General features: G+C 44.0%; 1 protein-coding gene across 1 annotated transcript in view; it reads right to left on the reverse strand.

Annotated features, from left to right (window-relative positions):
- LOC117455458 (collagen alpha-1(XIV) chain-like) overlaps positions 1-22,826 on the reverse strand; it is a 236,520-nt gene that overhangs the window by 66,364 nt on the left and 147,330 nt on the right. Inside the window, 6 exon segments of the mRNA XM_034094977.1 lie at positions 79-218; positions 3,414-3,488; positions 10,837-10,986; positions 14,572-14,688; positions 18,909-19,058; positions 19,968-20,090. Of these exon segments, the coding sequence (XP_033950868.1) occupies positions 79-218; positions 3,414-3,488; positions 10,837-10,986; positions 14,572-14,688; positions 18,909-19,058; positions 19,968-20,090 (755 nt within the window).

Raw genomic sequence — 22,826 nt, forward strand, 5'->3', positions numbered from 1 at the left:
CATAACGGCTTAAAGACACGTGCTCCTGAGAGATTGCCCTGCTGGGCTTTATGGCTCTTTGTCACAATGAGCCCGTACCTGAGTTCCATCGGGGCCGATCCGGTCCAGAGCTCCGGTGGTGCTGTACAGGAAGCGGATGATCTTCAGGAAGTTTTCATCCCCGATACTCCAGGAGCCGTCGACCAGGAACACCAGGTCTGCTTTGGCTGCCTTGCAGACTTGAGGAGGAGACAGGAAAAGCTAACGTGAGGAAGTACGATGTGAGAAAGTCTGGGTAGATACATATGGCTCGCTTTAAGCGTGCCGAGCCGTGCGGGGCCCGTTTTTGGTTGCGTTTCCACTTGGCCTAGTTTTGGCCCGGGGATACTTTTTCACCTTTTTTTTGGGGCTGTCATTGAAGATGACGTCACGGCTCCGCCTACACTGCGTTACTATAGTAACTGCCCCAGTTCCTAAACTGTAATGGAAGCGCAGCATTAAAGTGAGCCAGGCCTAATAAGGCCTAACCAAACCGAGCGAGGCCTGCAGTGGAAACGCGCCAATAGGAGAGCAAGATGGAGGACAGATGGAGACCATGGAGGAGGAGGTTGTGTAGCTGTGCTTTGAACACACATATCTAGTTTCTTTATACGTCTCTTTGAACACATACTTAGTGTTCTACTTGTGTCATTATCTTTTAAATAAAGTGATTTGATAACTCATATGTCCTGTCCTTTTCAAAGTACTTTCTCGTTAGAAATAACTTGTTTGTGTCGTCCCTTTTCTTCGTTTGCTTTGAATCAGGATTACAGATAAAACCGTGTTTACTCTGCTATTCTCTTTGTTTTTCTATTCTTCTTTATGACTTTGCTTTCATTCCTTTGCATCACAGTACAAATAAACACACGCTGGATTGTGATGAATGCTTGTTTACCATTCAGGAATGTAAGGGAATCGGCTTTTGATGAAATGATTGATGAGATGTAGAGAGCTCTTAACTTGTTGACACAACAGTTGCCTCCATCGCTCCTCACCAATCATTCCATTCACTTCCTGTCTCCGCTGATGAAAACACATTTACTGCTGCCACCTAATGGATTGATCTGCAGACGCCTTTCATTCTGTTATCCACTCGTTGTGTACTGCAAACTGATTATGAGAAATAGAATACCCCGTCCCAGCGACACCATGCAATAATACTCAAGAATAATACGTTTCAACTAGAATACATTTGACTGAAAACACATGAAATGCATCACCACACCCGCAGGATCTAGATTTGAGCTTGAAATAAATGGAGAACATGTCGAATCCATGGACACTATGTTATAATGGCATGATGTTTCACAATAATCAGTGTCAGTCTTGTATTCTTTGAGTAACATGTGTCAATGAGAGTAGTTTTCACATATGGCTGCTACGAGAGCTACGAGAGTGTATGAGAGCTTCCGGTTTTGGGCATGCTGGCTGCGCATCCACTCTCACTCCTCAATGGCAATGTTTAGATGGATTTAGGAACTTCCTCTCGATTCTATTGGCTCTAACGGTTCAAAAGAGGTGTCAATCACCAACATCGACCGATGGGTTCCGGAGGTATGGCAAATCCACCCAAATGGCCCAGAAGAGGGTTGTTTTTTCTAAACCTCTCTAAAAAGGTCAAATGTCACTTGTTTTGCATCAATCTTGATACAGGGTACTTATTATATGTTATAGTTTGGATTCCTAAAGCTTGTAGTCTACTATCCCATCATCCAAGGGTGGTTTTCACTATAAGTAAATGTTCTTTAGACGGAAACTATAATTTACAGTTTTTTACTATGTTCAATCTGGATTTACTTTAAAATAAAAACATCGATATTGATTCTAACTTTTCTCCATCCAACTCACAGCTTTATCATTACTTTGAGAAAAAAGATTATTAATTTACCCCTTTTAGAAGTGAAGTTATAGTCATTTGTTCTGGGCATGTCATTTTCGAGCCTGAGACCTGAAAAACAGGCTCGGGGCTGAACAGGTTAACGTTTTGAAATCAACTAAAACAATAACCGGACTTCATATCCTCAACGTCCAATGTACGACCATGTTCTGTGCACCTTTAATAGTTCAAATGCATGGAGCTGAACGAAAGCGCTGTGTTGTCTGACTTTCCTTCTGGTCCTGTTGCTTACATTAGACAGGCTTATCTTTGTTGTAAATGTATCATTCGTCCTCAAATGTATCATTATGTTCTTGTATATGTTATTTCATCGTCATAACTACGCTGTAGCTATGACCAATACAAGCCTTGAACATTGTATTTGCATCTATATAGACTCCTGCATTGACTTGGTCTATTGCCCGCCTGTCTGTCCTGAGGGAAGGAGATTCCTGCAGCGGCATTTATTGTTTTGGAGGAGTTTCTGCTCGTGGGCCGTGAGGGTACAAAGGACAGAGGGTGTCAGATACAGTCTGCGAAGCACCCTGAGATCGATGTGATATTTGGCTTTATGAATAAACTTTGATTGATTGACTCATACAACTAAATGTCTTGTGAACATGAAGTTCTCGTGCCGGGTGATGAGCACGGCCTGATGAGAGTATGACGTGTCCTGTGCCTCAGCTGACCATGCGTTCCCTGTCCTCCCCTCAGGCACACTGGCATAACGCTGCAGCGTTACGCCACATGCTGATTTGTGGCGACAGAGATATGTGAAGAATTGAAATTGCATGTTTGATGAGATGCTGGAACAAATCCAAAATCCTCCAGGGTTTATATTTCTGACATTGACTTTAAATGAACCGTCTGTAGAGATGCATCTCTGTAATGATATGTCATCTGTGCGTGTGGTTGATTGAACTCAGAGTCATCCCTACACGTCTCACTTTTCTTTGAGCCTGTGTTTTTATATCCCATCATTGAGCTTGTGTGTGGTTAAGGCACATCGCTGGCAGGAGAACAGTCCGACGTGTTTTACTCTTCAAAGTGTCAAGGTTGACTGACACTAAACGGTCATAGTCAAAGAAAATAAATGAAGTTTAATAATAATAATACATTTGATTTCAAAGCGCTTTTCCAGGTGCTCAAAGACTTCACTGTGGTTTGATAAAGACTCCTTCAGACGACAGTAATCATTTCAAAAGCAAAGCCACCCTTTGATGCTTGTTTATGACCTGCTCGTATGCAGAGCTATCCATGTGTAAGATGAACTTCAGATTCATTCATTTACAACAAAGACATGTAACTATTGCACACTCGTTGGTACAGTACTGGCCTCTAAAGGGTGCTGGAAGTATAACGCAGCAGACATAAGATAGACTACACTTGTGTATTCCTGAAGCAAGCCAAAACCAAATGACTGTTGAAGGAGAGAAACGTGAACCCCCACTGGAAAGCAAATCAATACGTCATCAGGAAATTGACAGGAGACAATCAATAACATTACATCAACTCTTACCTTCCTTGGCAGGGGGGATTGTGGGTAACGGTGTGGTGCTGGGGGGCGTGGTTGGTGCTGGGGTTGGGATGGGCACTGTGTGGAGAGACAAAATAAAGAAGACACACGTGGCGGCGTGAAAACCTGCAACCATGACCACAGCGATGGTAACCAATCGCCACATGCTACCAAAGCCCGTAGTGAAATGTCCCCTCCTAAAAGAACACGAGAGGAGCCAGCGTCAGGCGGGACGCGTCGACATACACAACGAGTCAAGTCACTTCGCTCTCATTTGGTGATTAGTGATCACAGAACTGTCTCTGCCTTCAACTCCTTACCTGTGTCCGAGTAGGGGGGCTAGACAATAGATAGCTGCAGCCCCTCCCACACACACACAGTTTACTCATTTGGTTCTGCTTCGGCACTAACTCAGACCCTGAGGCAGCGGATGACTTGAGACGGCAGGTGGAGCGTTCAGCAGCGGTGAGGAGAGTCCTTTGGAGAAAAGGCTCTGGCTTTCGTTTGCCTCAACACAAAGCAATGCATCACGTGGAGGCGCCGTGCAGAGCTACGCGCTGAGGGAGCAGCTTCACGCCAACAAGTACCTCAACAGTCTTTGATCTCGTTTTTCATACGTCTCAATCTGGATACTTCACTCAGTACCCTGCATGTTGTGTGCTTAACATTGCATTTTGAACGTGTCGTTTTGTTTCTAATCACACACTGCTGCTGTGCCCTGACGATGACGGCTGTTAGCTAGAGAGCTAATTAGAGTCCTCACTTAAAGCCCCCAAAAGTGGCTTCTTTTCAACAGCAAATTAGTACTTTGCGTTAGTAGTGGAAAAAACCCACAACGTATTGGCTTAGTGTTGTGTTCACAGCAGGATGCCTACGTTTCATGACCTGGAGAAGATGGAGATCGTTTAGTGTGAACAGTGTCCGGCGCTCAACCCTCACCCTGTTCCGGCCCCTACACACGGCGGCGTGCGTTGCCGCTTCAACGCTTCTGCCCATTCACTTTGAATGGGGTGACGTCACGATTCGCCGAACTGCATTGTGGGAGCAAAGCGTAGCTTCTCTCGCGGTGCTCGCTGCAAAAGTAGAGCAATGTTCTACTTTTGCCGCCTCGACGGAGGCGTCAGCCAATCAAATCCGCGTATGCAAATCTGACAGTACAAGCACTAGCCAATCAAACCGGGTGTATGTTGGGAGAGCCAGACCGTAGTTATTTCCCATATGTCAAAAAATGGAGGAGAAAATGATCGTGGCGGTAGGGAATCACCCGGTACTCTATGACCAGTCCCTCTTTACATACGGGGATACAAACCGGAGGAGCCAGGCATGGGGGGAGGTGGCAGAGACAGTGGGGGAAACTGGTAGGTTTTCGCTTGTTTGTGGAGTTTATATCCAGTGTACTTCGTTTGAATGGACAGCGAGCAAGCATAGACAGTATATTTAGCCAGCATGGATGTAGCATGAATGCTTTGCTTTGTATGTCCGGGGCGGGACATTCATGTGGTTGGTTGTTGGCCGGGCTGCTCGCGTTGACTCCTCAAGCTCAAGACACGCCCACCGCCAAGCAGCAACGCACGCCGCCGTGTGTAGGGGCCGTAACTGTACGTCCACACAGCAGCTTCAGAAGAATCTTCCACCGCTTCCAGCGCTTCTCTGCCCATTGACTTTGAATGGGGATGACGTCACTTTGCCTCGCTTTTCGCCGAACTGCATTGTGGGGGAGCGAAGCGAAGATTTCCAGGATTCAAAAGTTGAGCAATGTTCAACTTTTGAAGCTGAGCAGGGAGAACCAGACCGCAGTTCATTTCCTCATATTCCAAACGAGAAATTACGGTAGCAAATCACCCGGTTCTTTACGACCAGAACTATTACCGGGATACAAACCGGAGGAACCAGGCATGGAGGGAGGTGGCAGAGACAGTGGGGGAAACTGGTAGGTTTTCGCCTGTTTGGGGAGTTTATATATATATATATATTGCTCGCATAAAATCCCCGGGGTTTTTTGCTTTGTATGTCGGGGGCGGGAGATTCATGTGATTGGTTGTTGGTCGCATTGCTCCCAGCTCCAAGATTTTTGAGATTTTTGAAAATCTGTGTGCTGTGTGGACGTACCGTAACAGTTAGGAGGGCACCATCTGGGTACTCTTTGCCATGCTTATGCAATCAAAACAGCCATTTGAAATAGATAAAGGTGACATTTGATACACAGCATCTCACTTCTCTTAGTTTCACATCTTCAGCCTCGTCTTTCTTTGTCGTTATCGCTTTTCATCTTTTCATCCCCATCTCTTTTAATTCACTACAGAAATGAAGGAGCAACATCTCTAGATATGCTCCTTGAGGGGAATCCATCTCAGGACCAGCATGCCTGCCCAGAATGTTGTGATTATAAGTGCCTGCCAATACAGCACAGCCTTTATGGATCAATTAGCACCTGGATATACAGCAGCATGCATAACCCAAAGGCTGGAATTCACTTCACTGCCATTTCAAAGATGTGATGCTAATTTGGTTTGATGCTAGCAACAGGTTTTCACAAGTACATTTCCAGCATACTGATCTCAGCCTCTAAACAAATAGCTCAAGAAAGGTCACTAAATCTTATTAAGCTTTGTTCGCTGCATGCAGACACATGTGTAGAACATAACGTGCACCAGGGTATACAGTGACATGTCATCTAACAAATGACATGCCATGTATGCAGGGGGCTAGAAGCAACTAGCGCTTGCTTTTTGTATTTCATGTCCATGTTCCTTATTTGCCTGCCCAAAGCAGAATATCTGTTTTTTATGTTGATTTTCTAAAGAAAGTCAACATTTATGATAGAATTGATTGATCCTGAGATATAAAATGACTGATCCATGTGCTTTCTTTTTTTTGTCAAACAACGTTGCACACTATTTGTATAGCCTGCCTGCCTGCCTGTATCTGCCCTGTTCCTGTTCAGGCCCTGACACACCTACCCGATGTTGGGAGTCAGAGGCCGTCAGAGGCAGTCGGGCATTCGCGGCGCCTGACTCAGGTTGGTGTGTCCCGCACCGTCGTTGCTTTACGGCACATTTCCACACCTCCCGCGGCCGATTCAACATGTTGAAGGCTTTAACAGTACTACTACTTTTATCAATACCGCTTATCGATCCGGTACTTTAACCGGTACTGTTATCGGTTAAGGTAAATTAACTAAACAAATTGTAAATAATGTGAACTTACAGAACTGTAAAAAACTAATAAAAAACTAATATTTACTGCAAAAATACAGAGCAACACAGGTATGCTGCAAAAGGCCTAAGGCAGGGGTGTCAAACTCAAGGCCCGGGGGCCAAATCCGGCCCGCGACCTCATTTTATGTGGCCCGCAAGAGCTTGCAAAGAATACAATATACAATACAAGAGGTGTAATTGTTGAATATTTGCTTTCAATTATTTGCCCTAGACTTCTGCTTTTAGACGTAGTTATTTAGGAAGATATTACCAGAACTGATAATAATCCAATGCAGGGCAGTGTGCGAAAAAGTACACGTCCCACCGTCCGGGACGTGTTATTTACAATATCGGACAAGTAGATCTTTCAATTGACTTGTCCGGCGGACAAGTGACGTTTTTCGCCCTGATTTATTGACAAATTATTGATACATTGAGTTTACAAAAGGCAGAACTCATTCGCAAATTGTCCGTGTCCGCCATTGTTCGTTTAGAAGTGTTAGTTTTGGTTCTGCTTGTCGATTCCTAAGGAAATGCATCTCGCCGCTTTCTGTACAGTTAGACGGGGCGGGAAGTGTAGCACAGTGGCCGGGCTGGGAAGCAAAACTCGGTTCCTAGTAGGAACAAATAACAATTGTCCGGTCCCGGGATTAATAAGAGTTGTGAGGACAGGAGGCGAGGCCGAGCCCCGCGGACTGCAGCTCTCTCTCTCTATGCTCCGTATCAGCTGATCGCTGCACGGTGCAGCTCAGCGTCTCTCTCTCTTTCTACACACAGCGGATCCGCTGCCCGTTTAACAGCCTCATCTTTGTCAAACTTATGTTCTCTCTCTAACACGTAATGAAGGTTATTAAGCGTTTGAGCTCCTGTGTTAATATTGACCGCCATTTCCTTTATGAAGTGAAGCAGCCTCCCTGTCTGTGTCCTCGCGCTGTCCTCACATCCCCGGACCCCCAGACTCGGAGGAGCAGGGATGTCAGTATTGTTTATGAAGCAGGGTATAGAAAGTACATTATTGAAATGCTATTTATACTATTTATTAACTTTTACAAACAGTGAGTAGCTGGGCAGCTGCCAGCATGTGTATTGCAGGACATGTGTAAGCGTGCAAGTGTCTTTGAGTTGTAGAAAAGCGCTAGGCCTATAGGCTATAAATATAATAATGATAATAATAACTTTATTTGTATAGCACCTTTCATACAGGGGATTGCAGTTCAAAGTGCTTTACATCAGTAACAAATAAGACATAAAATCAGTGTAAAACAAGCAGCAAGAGCAAAGCATAAAGTGGGATAAAATAATTAAAAATAAAAACATGGGGAATAAAACATAGAGAAATAGTGCAATGTCAATCACAGAGAATAGTGCAGTATAATAGTGTAAAATCAGTCAAGTGCTTTGGTAAAGAGAGGTTTTAAGCTGCCTTTTAAAAATGCCTAATGTATTGGCTTCCCTAATATTGTTGGGTAACGTGTTCCACAGTTTTGGGACGTAGTTTACAAAGGCTGCATCACCGATCTTCTTAGGACTCTTTCTGGTGACCTCTAATAGACCTGCATCTGATGATCGCAGTGTTCTGGCGGGTGTGTAGTTCATTAGAGAGTCAGCCATGTAGCTGGGTCCTTGTCCATTTAGAGCTTTGTATGTGAGGAGAAGCCCCTTCAAATCAATTCTAAGAGTTACAGGAAGCCAGTGTAGAGTAGCTAAGACAGGACTAACGTGTTCCCTCCTTTTGGTATTCGTTAGTAGTCTAGCTGCAGAGTTTTGAATGAGCTGGAGTCTTTGTACCTTCTCAAACTGCACCACTTAGAACTAACTAAACAATGCAGAGATTATTTTTATATAATTGTATTCAATAACCGTAAGAAATTCAACAGTATGAAGTGATTCGTAAATAGGAATACAGATTTGACTTAATGTTTTCATAAATATATTTTTCTCCCAGTTTGTCATGGGACTGATTTACCCTCTCCAAGAACCGGAATCGAGAACCGAAAATAACCAGAATCGAAAAGCAGAACCGCAATCGTTAAAATCCAAACGATACCCAACCCTATGTGTGATGCAGTAAAATCTTACCGCTCACTTACGTTAGCGGTGTCGTAAAAACCGTGGGAAAATGTAAAAAATACGATGACGAAGAAGAAGATTCCAGTGGCCCCAATTGTTGTCAACTCTGGACAAGTGAAAAATGTATTCGGACAAGTAGATTGCCAAACTCACTTGTCCATGGACAAGTACTCTCTAAAAACTTTTTCTCACACTGCAGGGCCAACAATGTAATATAATACATTATTTAATATATATTATATATTTACATATGTATATTTATATATAATTAAAATTACAACCGGCCCTTTGAGTCCAACCATAATGCTGATGTGGCCCGGAATGAAATTGAGTTTGACACCCCTGGCCTAAGGGTTCTGCTGGAGGAAGATTGAGGTGGAACATTACGGGACTTCATGTGTTGTTGTTTAGACAAAGTGCTCGTGTTACCGCCCTCACATGCTAAACTCTTATTGCACTTTAGGCAACGAGCATTGTCCACATCGAGACGGGTAACGTTTAACCACACCTCGAAGCGCTTAGTTCTCTCTGCCATCTCCGTGTGTGTGTGTTGCATGCATGTACATTAGCAGCCACGTGTGTGTAAACTGCCCCGCCCCTGCACACACAGACGGGGGAGAGAGATCTCTCGCCCCCGCACACACAGACGGGGGAGAGAGATCTCTCGCCTGGATTGGAAAGATCGCAAATGCATCATAGACGCATTTGTTTTTCTTTTTGCATATTAGAAACGAAGTTGGCGAAACTAAAACTGCAATATAATGTTTATGTAGCAATAATACATGTGACATATTTTTTAACTGTCTCCAGTACCGATAAAAGACCGATAACGTCGGAGCTTAACGGTACCACTGTCTTTAATAATTCTGCCCCGGTGCCCGTTTAATACCGGGGCTCGGTACCCATCCCTACCGACGTCACAGCAACAGATATTATAAGGACATGTTCTAGCTCATTCTCAAGTGAGGTTCGACGAGGTGTGTTAAACTTGAAAAGCCCTCGTCTTTTCTGTGAAGCTAGCATTTAGAATTGTATCCGATCTAACCGTCAGAGACATGCGGTCAGGGGTGGCAGGGCTTCACCTGTCCAATGAAAATAGCTTAACAAAAGTCATCAATCAAACCAGGAAGTGATTAACAATGGAACACCAGTGCTTGAGCTTAAGGACCTACTTTCAACAAAGAGACAGAAAATACCAAACATGTTTCAAATGGGGTTAATGTGTGTGTACATCTGGCTATTCTGCGAGCCAGTGCCTTCCTAACCACGGACCTTAGGGCGCATCACTGCCAACAGTAACATGGCTTCAACAACTAAAGTATGTTTCAAGGACAAAACAAATGGAAAGAAAGAGTGGAAGAAACCTTTTAAAATAGGAACATGTGCAACAGTTCATTGGAAATAAAACGGAACATAGCGTGTGCCCGCCCACCACGCTCGGTCGCCGCTCTGCAGACGGTGGGCCTGCCGATGCAGAACACACGTCTGTAAGGACCGAAGCTGCCACGAGGATGAAACACGTTTTATTGTGAACGTGACGTGATAGTCCTCCCAGCCTGCGGAGGGCTCCTTTTACACACAATGACAGCTGTCAGCCATTTCTGCACGAGTGTGTTTGTTAAGCGTGTGATTCTGCTTCATTGTTATGATGACGCATGTACGGGCGCATTCGAACAGGAGTCCGGCACGTTGTATGGAGGAGGTACAGTACTTGATGCGTCTGTGTTACAGCCTCACACGGTGTGCGTACGGCAAATACATGTAGGTAAGCATCTCTGAAATGCTTTCCAGGATTAAGTGTTCTGAAAAGCCACATTTCTCTGAAATGACCGACTAAAATGAATTTCTGAATACTTATGAAATGATTTTTTTCTGGTTTTAAATTGTGCTGAAATGAATAATTGTACAGCTATGCCAGTCCTAGTCATTTCAGATTACGACTTACTTGAATACCACATTCTGAATGGTCAATTTGAAAAGATTCAGCAGAAGACAGACAGGAAGTAAACACAATGGGAACAAACAGCAGAATATCAAAACAATGGAATAATAGTTCAATGTTTTCATACAATTACAATCAGATCTATTATCAAGCATGAGTTTTTGTAAACATGTATCCACTGTATTTGTGTCAGTGAAAGAGTCTGCGGGTCACGTACGTGTTCTCTCGGTGATGGTGACCGCGGGCCCTTCAGTGCCATCCTGCATCTGAGCGTACACACTCATCTTGTACTGCGTGTTGGCCTTCAGGTTGTTCAAACAGTGTCTGTTGGCGCCTCCGCTCAGCTTCGCCTCCTGCTTCTGACCGTCTGCAGGGACACACACACACAACACATCGGATCAATCCTTTGGCACCTTTTGCACTGATTTGTTTTACATTTAAATATAAAATATTCACCTATTGTGCAAAATCTAATTTATATATATATTAAAAAAAAAAAAAAAAAATCTCTTTATACATAAACATGTGGAAAGAGATTCTGAAAGTTTCAGGAACAAAGATTCTCACTCTTTGTCCTGATCTATTTATATAAAAATGAAAATGAGCTGATCAAATTGTTGCCACTTTATGATGTCATAACGATGTAGCCATTAACCAATCACCAACCAAGGTAACCCCCCCCCCTCCCACCTTATCACCTGAATCTCCTCCTAGAGCAGGGGTTCCCAACCTTTTTCCCGCAACAGCGGTAATTAAAGTTTAAAAGCCTCAAAAAAGCTACAACTCCTGTCACAAACTGGATGGATGTGAAGTATTTTGTTGAAGGAGGATGAAAGCGTAATCAAGGAGCACTATTGGAGCGACTTTGATGGTTATTGGACTCAGGATTAACTCATCTGGATTCCCGCTGTATGAAGAAATGAAAGGACGGCACTGAAGTGGAAACAATTCACAAAGGGATGAAACCGTTTAAAACACATGCTCAAAGTAAGCCGGATTTTGCCGATGTGTTTATGTGGATTCAAAAGTCGTAAATAATCTACAAAATGGAGGAGACCGATCTGATCGGAGCAACTGTGACAAATAATCCACCTGAAACCGGCATGGACAATGACTGTTTTAAAAAGTGCTCAGGCCCTAATACAAGCCCGGTTTTGACACCTTACGCGCAGAAGAAACATTTCTATTATATTATATTATAATTATTTATTATAGAAAAAAGTATGCATTTCTGTCTTTTTATGCCTTTATTAGCTACTAACTTGAATTTTTATTGAAATTAATTAATTAATTATGTTGTATACTTTATGTATACAATCATGTATTGTGTAACAATTATATGTTAAAAAAAAAAAAAAAAAAGTCTAAATATGATATTAGGCCTCAAATCATCTGAGGCCTGGCGCCCCCCCTGCGATGTTTGGCGCGCCCCCCAGGTTGGGAACCACTGTCCTAGAGCACCATTGAGTTCTTTGTAACCAAATGTCTCTCAGAGGGGCGTGGGGAGGGGCTCCTTATTTTCATCTACAGTAACAGACAGAGAATCAGCACTTTGGAAACAGGGCTGAAACAGAGGGGATTATGGGATGTTGCCATGATCTGTTTGGTGTTTCAGCCAATCAGAGACAAGTTCTGTATATATCTGAGACCTGTGATATATTGATGAAAACAGTATAATAGGGGACACTACCCGCTTATGCTTTGCTCTTGTCGCTGCCTCTTTATTTCACACCTAACACGTTCCATCAGTCCTCCCCATCGCCTGCAGCTCACACATTTCCCATGTGCAGACATAAATCCTCGTTTAGCTCTAATATGTGCAGAGAGAACCAATAAGGGGGCGCTCCGTGAAGAAGCACAGGAGAGCTGCAATAACGCGGGCCTTTATGGGACGTTGATTGCGGGCGATGTTGTTGCTGGAGGCTTGACGGTGATACACAGCAGCCATTACTCCCTTCCACTGGGGGATGATGACTGTATTAAAGCACCCCACCTTTGAGGAGGCGACTGAGCGCTGGTCGGGTGTTAGAGAATTGAGGCAGTTATTTTGGAGATGGTTCTTGGTTTCAATAGAAAAGGGAAAACAAAAGGATGTCTGCCGGTGGCTTTGGGACATCATCCCCAAGACGATTCATTGCAAGGCTGTTGTATGCAGGCGACTTTGGTGCAGAGTTGTTTCTGACAGATGGAGTTAGAGATGAATATCATAAAAAAGTATGTCATTAAGAGTTTAATGAAAGACTCCGAAGGGAATGTGAAGATTAAAGTTCTGCCTGAGGTCTGTTGTGTATCGGCTCTGTAACATCACATGTTTCAGAGTGTGAAGTCAGGTATACATGTTACTCTCTCTCTGTATTCACTGCTCTTAATGACTTTAATGAATGTACTGCTATCACACTTTACTGGAGAATACAGGGCACCAAATATCTGCACTAAAACCTGAATGACTGAAGGAAAACCCGCAGATTGTCAATTAGAGGATGCTGCCAAGACGAGGGGGAATTCCATCTTTTCCATAATTCCATGTTTGTGTAATTCATCTCTTTTTCTTATCCACAAACAATGTAAAGGGAAAATATCACTTCCTACATTTCCACTCAGCTTTCCTATCAGATATCTGGTGTGAAACATTGAATGATTGACGTCTGATATTTGATAAAAGCGGAATATTCGGCTGCATTCAGTTCCAAGCAGTGCGCTTCTCAGGATGTGGGCAGGTCACACGGGAACAGTTGATATTGTACGTTTCACCCCCTTGGATTGTCTGCACGATTAAGACATTGAGATAGAACCACTTGTATTGTTTTTATTGTTCCGATGAACGTCTCATCGCAGAATGAGAGAACAGCTGCAGGTGCAACCAAGAGTTCATAAGAAAAAGCCTTAGTCTATTTCTTCTTATTCTCTTTAGCACTCCTTGAGGACAACATGGCGTACTTACTGTCATTCCTGAAGCACCATCTAACCCCAATACACCAGGCAATTATAACACCAAGCGTCTGCCTTCCCCCTGTATGTTAACTCAAATGTAAATGTCAGCTGGATAACCAAGCCTTCCTCATCGACAGCGCGCCTCCATGTCTGACGGCATACACCACTATCTGTGTGATCCCAGGCTGCTTAGGGATTTGGACAGTGGACACTGCGTGCTGCGTACTCAAACTCCCACCGATGAAAGCAGAGATGAGCATACCACTCCTACTGGTGCAGATATGCAGTGTGGGAGATGATGGGACATGACACAGTTCTATTCATCCCACTTTCACTTGCTGTCATGTTTAATACGCTTTAAATCCGGCAGATAGTCCAGAGAGACGGTCATTTGCAGGAGAGGAGAACATGCTTGTGTGTATGCATGTCATCTACATGTGCATACATGTGCCGCCTAAACAACAATCCTAGCGATCATTTTTACCTCAGAACAATGAAATGTTATGCAGCTGTTGACAAGGCCTTATTTGAACTTTTCTTATTTTGTGTTTTCTTTTTTAATTGCACATTTTATTTGACTTTTAATGTTTTACAAAGGTATCTTTTTTATTATTATTTAATTGTATATTTGTGAAAACAATTGTAAATGTTTCATCTTCTATTTCTTTTATTCTAAAAGGGAGCAACTGTCTTTAACATCTGAAATACTCGGCATACAAAGTAGCAACTCACACATTCTACCAGCTTTAAAGTTCCCTTGTGTCCTTTGTTTGAGAAGCTGCGTGCCGTCACTGCAGCTACAATGCTAACATGTTTCTATTGGCACAAACTAATTAATACATGAATGAACATGCAAATGTGGACACGAGGGATTTTTTAAATTAAAATATGATATTTGTTCCCGTTCGGTTGATACAAACAAACATCCCAGGCTGCACTCATTCGAGATGCATTCATACCAGCCTTGGCGCCGGCTTCACGGTGTGGCGTGTGGCTGAGAGCAGGCGGCGTGTGTACTCACTGAGCAGAGACTCCATGACCACTCTGTAGGAGCTGGCGTGTCGGTGAGCCTGCCACTGGCCACAGAAACTGGTCATCCTCACCTGGTACGCACTCAGGTTGGTCACCCCCAGGTGCACTGCAGGAAGGAAGGAGGGAAGGAAGGAAGGAGACTTAATGAAGCGTTTACAGAGAACCCATTTGAAATAGCTCTGTCTATATGTGAGTTTTATAGAACTCACATAAACATTGCAATATTCTGGATGATGTTTCTCTGCAGCGTACATACCTTGCTCAGTGGTGACTTTCATTGCTCGACTGAGGGCTGCAACTAACTGCTCTGTGTTATCGTTGGTCTAGTAAATGGCCTGCCATAGTAAGACATGTACTTATTGGTTTCTGGAAGTCTTTAAGTTTTGATATGTCATGTTATGTCGGTGCATACTCCAAAGATATTCACTTGAGTGTGATATGTTGACAGAAAGGCAAGGCACCTTGATACATGTGTTTGCACGAGAAGTCAAGATATTATCATACAATCAAAGCCGTATCCCTTTGTTTAGCATCTTTGACTTTCACCGTAACCCGACATGTGACTACAGTTAATTATACAACTAAAAAAAACACTGACAAAAATAGTGTTGCGATGTACAACAAACAAACTCCACGCTTCTTTTGAACTGAAAACCTGTAAGCATTCTTCTGAAATAACCCAACTGCATATAACTCATGGGAAACCACATACTATGCTGTTCCCAGATGACTGATTGAAATAAGTCTGGCCGGGTGGCTTCAAGGACACTGACTTACAGAGACACACCACTTCACTGTCTTTGCTACAGAAGGGCTGATTGTGCACACAAACCCACACGCTGTCGTTATGTAAATGCTATGCATGCTCATTCACTGCTGACTTGTTCTGAAGGACAGAGGCAGGCCCGTTGCTGTGAGATGCTAGTTTCTAGCTTAGCCACGTGCCTCGTCTGCATGCACACGCATCATGTACGCACGAGTTGGGGTTTTGTTCAAATCTCTGCAGGTGATTTAATTAGAGGGCACAAAGGGAAAGTATACTATAACAGTAACGTGCAAATAGTAGGGGATACAACACCAGTGCTTCCCCTATAGCGGCGGCTGTGTATATATATTTTTTTAAATAATAATAAGTGGCGACCCTTTTTGATTGTTTGTTAAGTGTATGTGTGGTATTTGTGTTACTGTATGTTCAATAAAGGTGCATTTTGCTCAATCTTGAGACATTGCCACTGGATGGCTTCAAGAGCCTTTCTGGTGCTGGCAGACACATAGACACATATTGGGGGGGGGGCACTTCACACGCGCACTCACTAGGGCCCGCGTGCCTTAGCACCGCTGCTACAGTATGACTCCACCCTAGGGGAACACTGAGCACTAACACAGTAGTGAGTGAGAATGCTGTGATGACGTGTCATGACATTAACTACTGCTGCCAGTTCGTTTTGTCGTGGATCCAGATCACCAGGTGGACGGAGACACGTTGTGTTTCACATATCCAGAAGCAGCCTTGGTCTGCTCTGGAGAGCGCCATTCTAGTGTCTACTGCTGTACCTGCAGGCTCATGTTGCCATTCACCTTTACAGCAGAGCAGCCTCTGAATGACTGCTGACGTGGGCCCAGCCTCACTCAGTCTCATCTTCCCCACGAACAAGACCTCCACACTCTTGAACGTATTCTCTTTGGTACCGACTAAACCAAACGCCTAAAGAAGTAATCCATCTTTTACCAGCAGAGTGGCCTCAGTCATCTCTGGTTCCACACAAGGAGTGAATGTCCCTTAGGGTACGTGGAACTACTAGTAAATCACTTTGTATCAAACTAAATCTGTGGCACTTTCATATGCAAGATCAGATGGTGTGTCCGAGCATCACCAGCTCCAACAGGTCGGTGATGCTCTGAGTGAGCCAGCTAGAGAGCAACAACGACGCTGTGTGGTGATGCAGAAGCCTGGATATAAAGTATCATTGCATCATCCGGCCACGATGCTGGTGTCTGTTCTGCGCCATGCTGTTCCACAGCAGCTTGATGAATGGAACCCACTCGATATACAACACCTTTGTATAATGAAGCCACGTGAGAAATGACCAAGAACACTTGGACTGGTAGCCTAATCACACCTTCTATCTTTGTGTTACGCCCCAACACGTGTGGTTGAATGACTTCTGGTATCACGTGGTGCTTTGAGGATAGATATGGAAGCTTTCAGTCAAAGGTGCTCTGTGTGATGCGATGCACCCAACCCACACCTTTAGTTGATATCAAACTGGTGTTTCCCTCGGATTGTTCAGGTGATAACATCCATGAAGATATCGCACGTGATCGACTCGCGGGGTGAAGCTTTAGTAAAGCTGCGTGACAGTGACGCATCAGTCCACCCATCCCGAGTGGACACTGGCTTCATTAACATGCTGCTCAGCCACACGGGTCATCTCCAGGCATCCCACTGGCCTCACATCATTATACTCTACTCAACCCGCCCATCTCTCTTCCTCACCTTCTCAAGATGTAGTCACCTCCCTTTCCTCTTTCTTTGCCCAACGCCCCAAGTGTGTCCTTCAAGTCAACCAAGAAGTGCTTGAGAGTCACGCAGGCGGAGGAAACTCAGTGCTGCATGTTCCGGCATGTAGCTGACACTCGAGAGCCTATCGAGAGACATACGGGTGGATGAAAGGGTGGATGTCAAGTGTCCTGCTCAAGGAAACTGAAATGGAGATCGGACTGATGACCTTTCGGGGTCAAAAGCAGCGTTTCCACCCACGGGGAAGTGGCTGATTATCATGCAGGAGAGAGAAGTCCAGGCTCCGACTCCAATGCTGTACGAGAAGCGCTGATGGATCCGAACCTCAGAGAGCCTCGGGAGGATCCTCAGCGCAGGAGAAGTGTACTCTCCAGTTCACTTCAGCGCGGCGATGTAATTAGTTGAAGTTGTCAGATGGAGATCAAGAGATTGATGTTGGTTGGTGTTCAGCTCCAGCCTCAATTGGATTGGAGGACAGAGGGAAGCGATAACAAGGTCTATAAATGATCCGCTTTAGAAAATGCCGACCAAACAATGAAGTTAGTGGCAACGAGACCGTCTGAGAGTGAGTCCGTGTGAACGGATTACATCATGAGTGCATCGAGTTGCTTTGTTTGGCTGAATCTGGCACATTCACATGATGGACTCAAGTGCTCAGTTTAATACCTTTTCTTTGTCTCTTCCTAAAGAAAGAAATAAAAACATACACATATTACTGTGTCATTATGGAAACTATCAGAATGTCTTAAGGAACAACCGCTGACGTACAGAGGAGGCTAAATGTGTGGTTTATGTGATGCCAATGAAACACTATGTAAACGACAGCATCTGAGTGCTGAGCCACGATCCGGTGTTCATAGAGAGACATAAAGTAGGCCTCTGGCGCCAACAAGCCACACACTTAAAACACTCAAATTAAAGATTTGAATAATAGTTTCTGGTTACAGAAAAATAAAGGAACTGTATCCTATAAGTAGACGGGACTGCTGCTCAGAGCATCCGATCCGTACCAAGGCATTCATGCTGATGGTGGTTTGAATTGTTGAAAAAGAAGACTCTCCAAAACTCAGCTGGAATTTTAATTGAGGAAGAATTCAAATAAAAAGCTAAATAGAATTAAAGCTTAAACAAGCACCTTACAGCTAGGAAAACAAATAATTTCATTTTGTGTTACAGGACTGATGATATTTGTAGTTCATCTTAATTGAATATTAGTGCGAACTACCGTATGGGGAAACACTTTTAAGTTTTCAAACCGGGATGAAGTTTCATAAGATTAAATATAATGTTTGAGATGAACTAAATCTTTGTACTTTTTCTTAACATATACACATATACAATGAGAGTCTGTATGTGGCCTTACTAGTCGTGCAGGTCGTCAGCCTTGCAAGAGGAAAGTCACATTTGTGTTGTGTGTGTATTCTGAATTTGAATGCTTGATTATATTGGGGGGAGAATTGGTCTAAATCTTTCAAATTGTATCAAATTAAAGTATAGTAGGAGGAATAATATATCTATAAAATATTGTTTACTATACTGCCTCCTTTATTCGGTGACCATAAACATGCCTTATTGTTATGTAGTTCTCATGATACGAAATTAGCTAAATTCGGGTAACAGTTTTGGCCATATTGCTCAATTTGATAACACAGGATGAAAGAGGACAGAGTTTGAATGATTCACAGCCTCAATGGGTTTTTGAAAATGATTCTAAGAAGTTAATACGTTATTTAGGGATAGCATGAAAGCCGAGGAGTAGATTAGTGCATCGGAAAGATTTCGGTACGTTTCTACTTTTGACTTACAGGTCTTGGCCCGCCCTGAAAGGGCCTCACTGGATCCTGTGGTGTAGGAGGCGATGACCTTCACGCTGTACTCCGTCCCACTCAGCAGGTTGACGATCAGCATGGTGTTCACGTCCTCCCCCACGAACGTCTCCAGAGCGGGGCCCGGAGCTGCACAGACGGGGGGGGGGGGGGGGGGGGGGCACAGAGGGGGCAAACGGCCAGTGAGTGGAAGGAGTTCAAAGACCATCATTAGATTCAATTCCAGGGAGCAGGGCAGGATGGAAGAACTGAAGCGCAAAGGGGACAAAGGCAAGACCAAGCAGTAGCAAGTGGCGGAGAACCAGGAGCGCGTGGAAGAAACAGGGACATGTGTCTGATAAAATAACATAACTACAGAACACACAGAGGAAGCTTTCTATAAAGTATGATTACTTGGTTTCTAAATCAAATAAATCATATGATAGCTGAAACCGTTTACGTTTCCTTTACGTTTCCATACGCTTGTCTCAAGCTCTTTTAGTCATTTCTGATTAGAATACATCCTCAATCCTGGATGTATAAAGGGTACCGGGTACATTATCGGAGGTGGGGTCCTGTTGCTCAGCTTTTTAAGTCTAATTAAAAAAATGTCTCTTTCCAAAATGCAACTCGGTATAGGGAAATACATCAAGTGACTGACACACGTTTCAGAACCACCATCCGGTCACTACGGACATGAACAGCTGACTCACTTCCGTGGGGCTTGTTCTCAATATGAAAGAGTTCCTTCCATCATACACAGCGTTGATGTTAACGTCTCCCCCCTAAGCATGACTACGGACATGATCAGCGTGTCCTTTAAACAATATTGTAGCTATATGCGAATGAGTAATGGAAGCATATGTCGTACATTTTGGAAAGAGATTTGGCTTTTTTTCTTTTGGCATCCTGGAAGTCTAATCTTAGCTCAGATAATGATTCTTTAATATAAGTGTAGCCACGATGCAGGATATCAACGCTCCCAATGAATCCCAATGAAGTCACAATGTGTTGTGAAATGTTCACTTGCCACAGCGCGCGCATGTGTTTGTGAGTTACCAGATATGGGCTGGTAGACCACCCTGTAGCCCATGGTGGGGGAAGGGGGGACATCCCAGCTGATCCTGAAGCGGTTGTACCATTCCTCCGACACACGCAGGTTCTTCGGAGCCGAGAGGGGAACTGAGGACACATAACAGCAGCTTTTAGTTTGGCTCAAACATGTTCAGAGTCAATATCTGGAATAAAATAGGAGGATTCCATCATGTACACATTTGCAAAATACAGTGATTCAACAAGATGTTACTCCACATGTACCCTATAAAAAAGGTCCAAGCCATTATGGTTATTATAAAGAGACATGAAAAGAAGAAATGCATGTACTTCAGAACCAGGGAAAGAAATAATGCAATGGGGGAAAAGGGAGATGGACGCGACGAAAAGAACACAAGAAGAAAGTGATGAAGATCAAAAGAGACGAGAGCAAACAGAAGTTGGAGAGAATAATAAAGAGAAGAAGGCTGAAGAAAAAGGAAATGAAGCTATTCAAGTGAAGAACAATATGTCCATAACAAAATGAACATGGTTTAAAGTCAATCCAATTAAACCAAATCTATTAATGTTATACTTTCCAAAGATGTAATTGTCTGTGTGTCGGAATGATTCAAGGAAACAGTGGTGACACAGCATGAGGAGAGGGAGAAGCTGGGAGGACGATAACGAGGAAGAGTAGGGAGGATACCATAGGATAACACTTAATACAATTCCCAGTCAGCACAGAGTGGATACTACGTTGAAAGCACATTTCCCTGACGGGGAGAACACTTTGGAGAGCTCAACTAATGGCAGGATGGCCTTCACAGTGTACAGGGGTTTTATTTGAGGAATCTGAGCACACCCACATGTCTAACCTCCTGCAGTCCCTCCTGAACCTTTATAAATGTGAATCTTGTGAAGATCCCTTCTGTTAATGGGAAACCTGAGACTTTTTTCAGATCTCAGTCGCCCCCGTTTAAAATGAGAAAAAGCTCCCATCATGCCTCCGAGTATCCATCGATATCTCCGCTTCACAATCTGATAGCTCCAGATTACACTGGCTGTTCTGCCTCAATGTATCCGTGCGCCTTCTGTGGCCGTTCTCCATTAAAAAGCCAATCATGCCGTTCAGTTCAGCCCCCCCCCCCCCCCCCCCCCCCCAGTGTGTTCTGTGCCCCTGTGTGTTCAAGCCTCCACGAGACGCTGGCCTCTTCTGTTGCACTATCTCCCCTCCTGATGCCCTCTCCGGTCCGGGCAATAATCCCATCACCCTGCAAACTCTTTCTGACATTCCTGTCACGACGGTGTCTTCCCCCTTCAGGCCGAGGAGTAATGAGAAACTGGAGATGGAATGGCCCCACCATTTATGACCAAAGACACTCTTCCAGAGCCCCCCGGAACATTCTTAAGAACTTGGGAACCAATTGTGCTTTCTGAGTTCACAAAGTTTGTTTCATGTGTTGTTCAGGGGCCCTATTTCTTCTTCCCCCGTGGAAGAATCTTACATTTCTGTAAAGCTTAAAGTCCTGCAGACAACTCGTCTAACATGGAGACGTTTAAATAATAGCTACTTTCGTCCCGATATGCTTGGTCTGCTGTGTACTTGTCTTATTGTGTCTGGTTTTGCATCTATGGTCTATCAAAGGTAATAGATACCACTTCAGACCTCTTTTAAGACCCTCCATACATTTTAAGATCTCAACGTAACCTTGAGTTCTAACCGGTTGGCGACACACGTCACCTCACATTGACTCTATTGATTGTAAGGTAGCACAACTAAACAGCTTGTGATAACTCCTTATCATCATTCAGATAAAACAAAGCACAAGAGAATGAATTGTGTGACCAGCCCAATGCAAGGTTTATTAGAAAAATAAACCATTATTTGATTTAGGCATTGTTCCCAAGAGATAACACAGACAGACGACTGCAGCCTCCTCTCCACACGACCTTCAACCTCTCTGTGAAGGTCAGGGTTAATGCAGTGTGCTGCTTTTTGCTCTTTCATTCCAGTAAGCCCGGCACATAGGACGGTGCTCTGACGTCACCCTCGCACATCTGTCATATGTTTACAAAAAACGATGTATATGTTAAGACTTTTCTCGTTCTTAATATAGACTATATTTAGGGTCGATATGTGTTGACCTTACTTTAAAATAGGAGATCACTGTGACCGATATAGTTTGGTTTAGTGAACGTGTGTCTCTTCCTTGGAGAAGCAGCATCGGCCGGACTCCGCGGGTCCTCCGCGGGTCCTCCGCGGGTCCTCCGCGGGTCCTCCGCGGGTTCTCCGCTGACACACACCGCTGCAGTGCAGACTCTGTGCACGGAGGAGCAGAGAGTCTGCACTGCAGCGGTGTGTGTCAGCAACGTGCATTCAAGGGAGGCACGGATTGGCGATCGGGAGAGTCGGGACATAAACGCTGCGGCTTTCTGGCTATTACTTAGCATGTGGGACCGGACAGCTTTGATCCCCATTGACAGTGGCGAGTCTAGAGTCTGTGGGGGCCCCTCGAACCAGCTTTCATCACCATCAGGCACCCCAACACACTCCCCCCCCCCACAGACGGAGCAAGGCAACACAACCTAAAATAAGAAGCAGCATGTTACGGAGCGCTATTCATGGGGCCGCCTTGAGGGGGTTTCCCGACATGTCGTTACAGTAAATTAAAGGGTGTTTCATGTTGTCGTTGCTGTGGACCTTCTTAATACCTTGGAAAAAGTGTAATACTTTGTAATAGCCTTAATTTTCGCAACATTTATTTATCAACTTTTAATACTTTTTAAGACCCCGCGGACACCCTGATTATACTATAAACTTTACTATATGTTTTAATATGATATATTTCTGTTCAGGCCATATATTTCCCAAAATACAATCAT

This window comes from Pseudochaenichthys georgianus, chromosome 11 (genome assembly GCF_902827115.2).
Source record: "Pseudochaenichthys georgianus chromosome 11, fPseGeo1.2, whole genome shotgun sequence".
NCBI lineage: Eukaryota > Metazoa > Chordata > Actinopteri > Perciformes > Channichthyidae > Pseudochaenichthys > Pseudochaenichthys georgianus.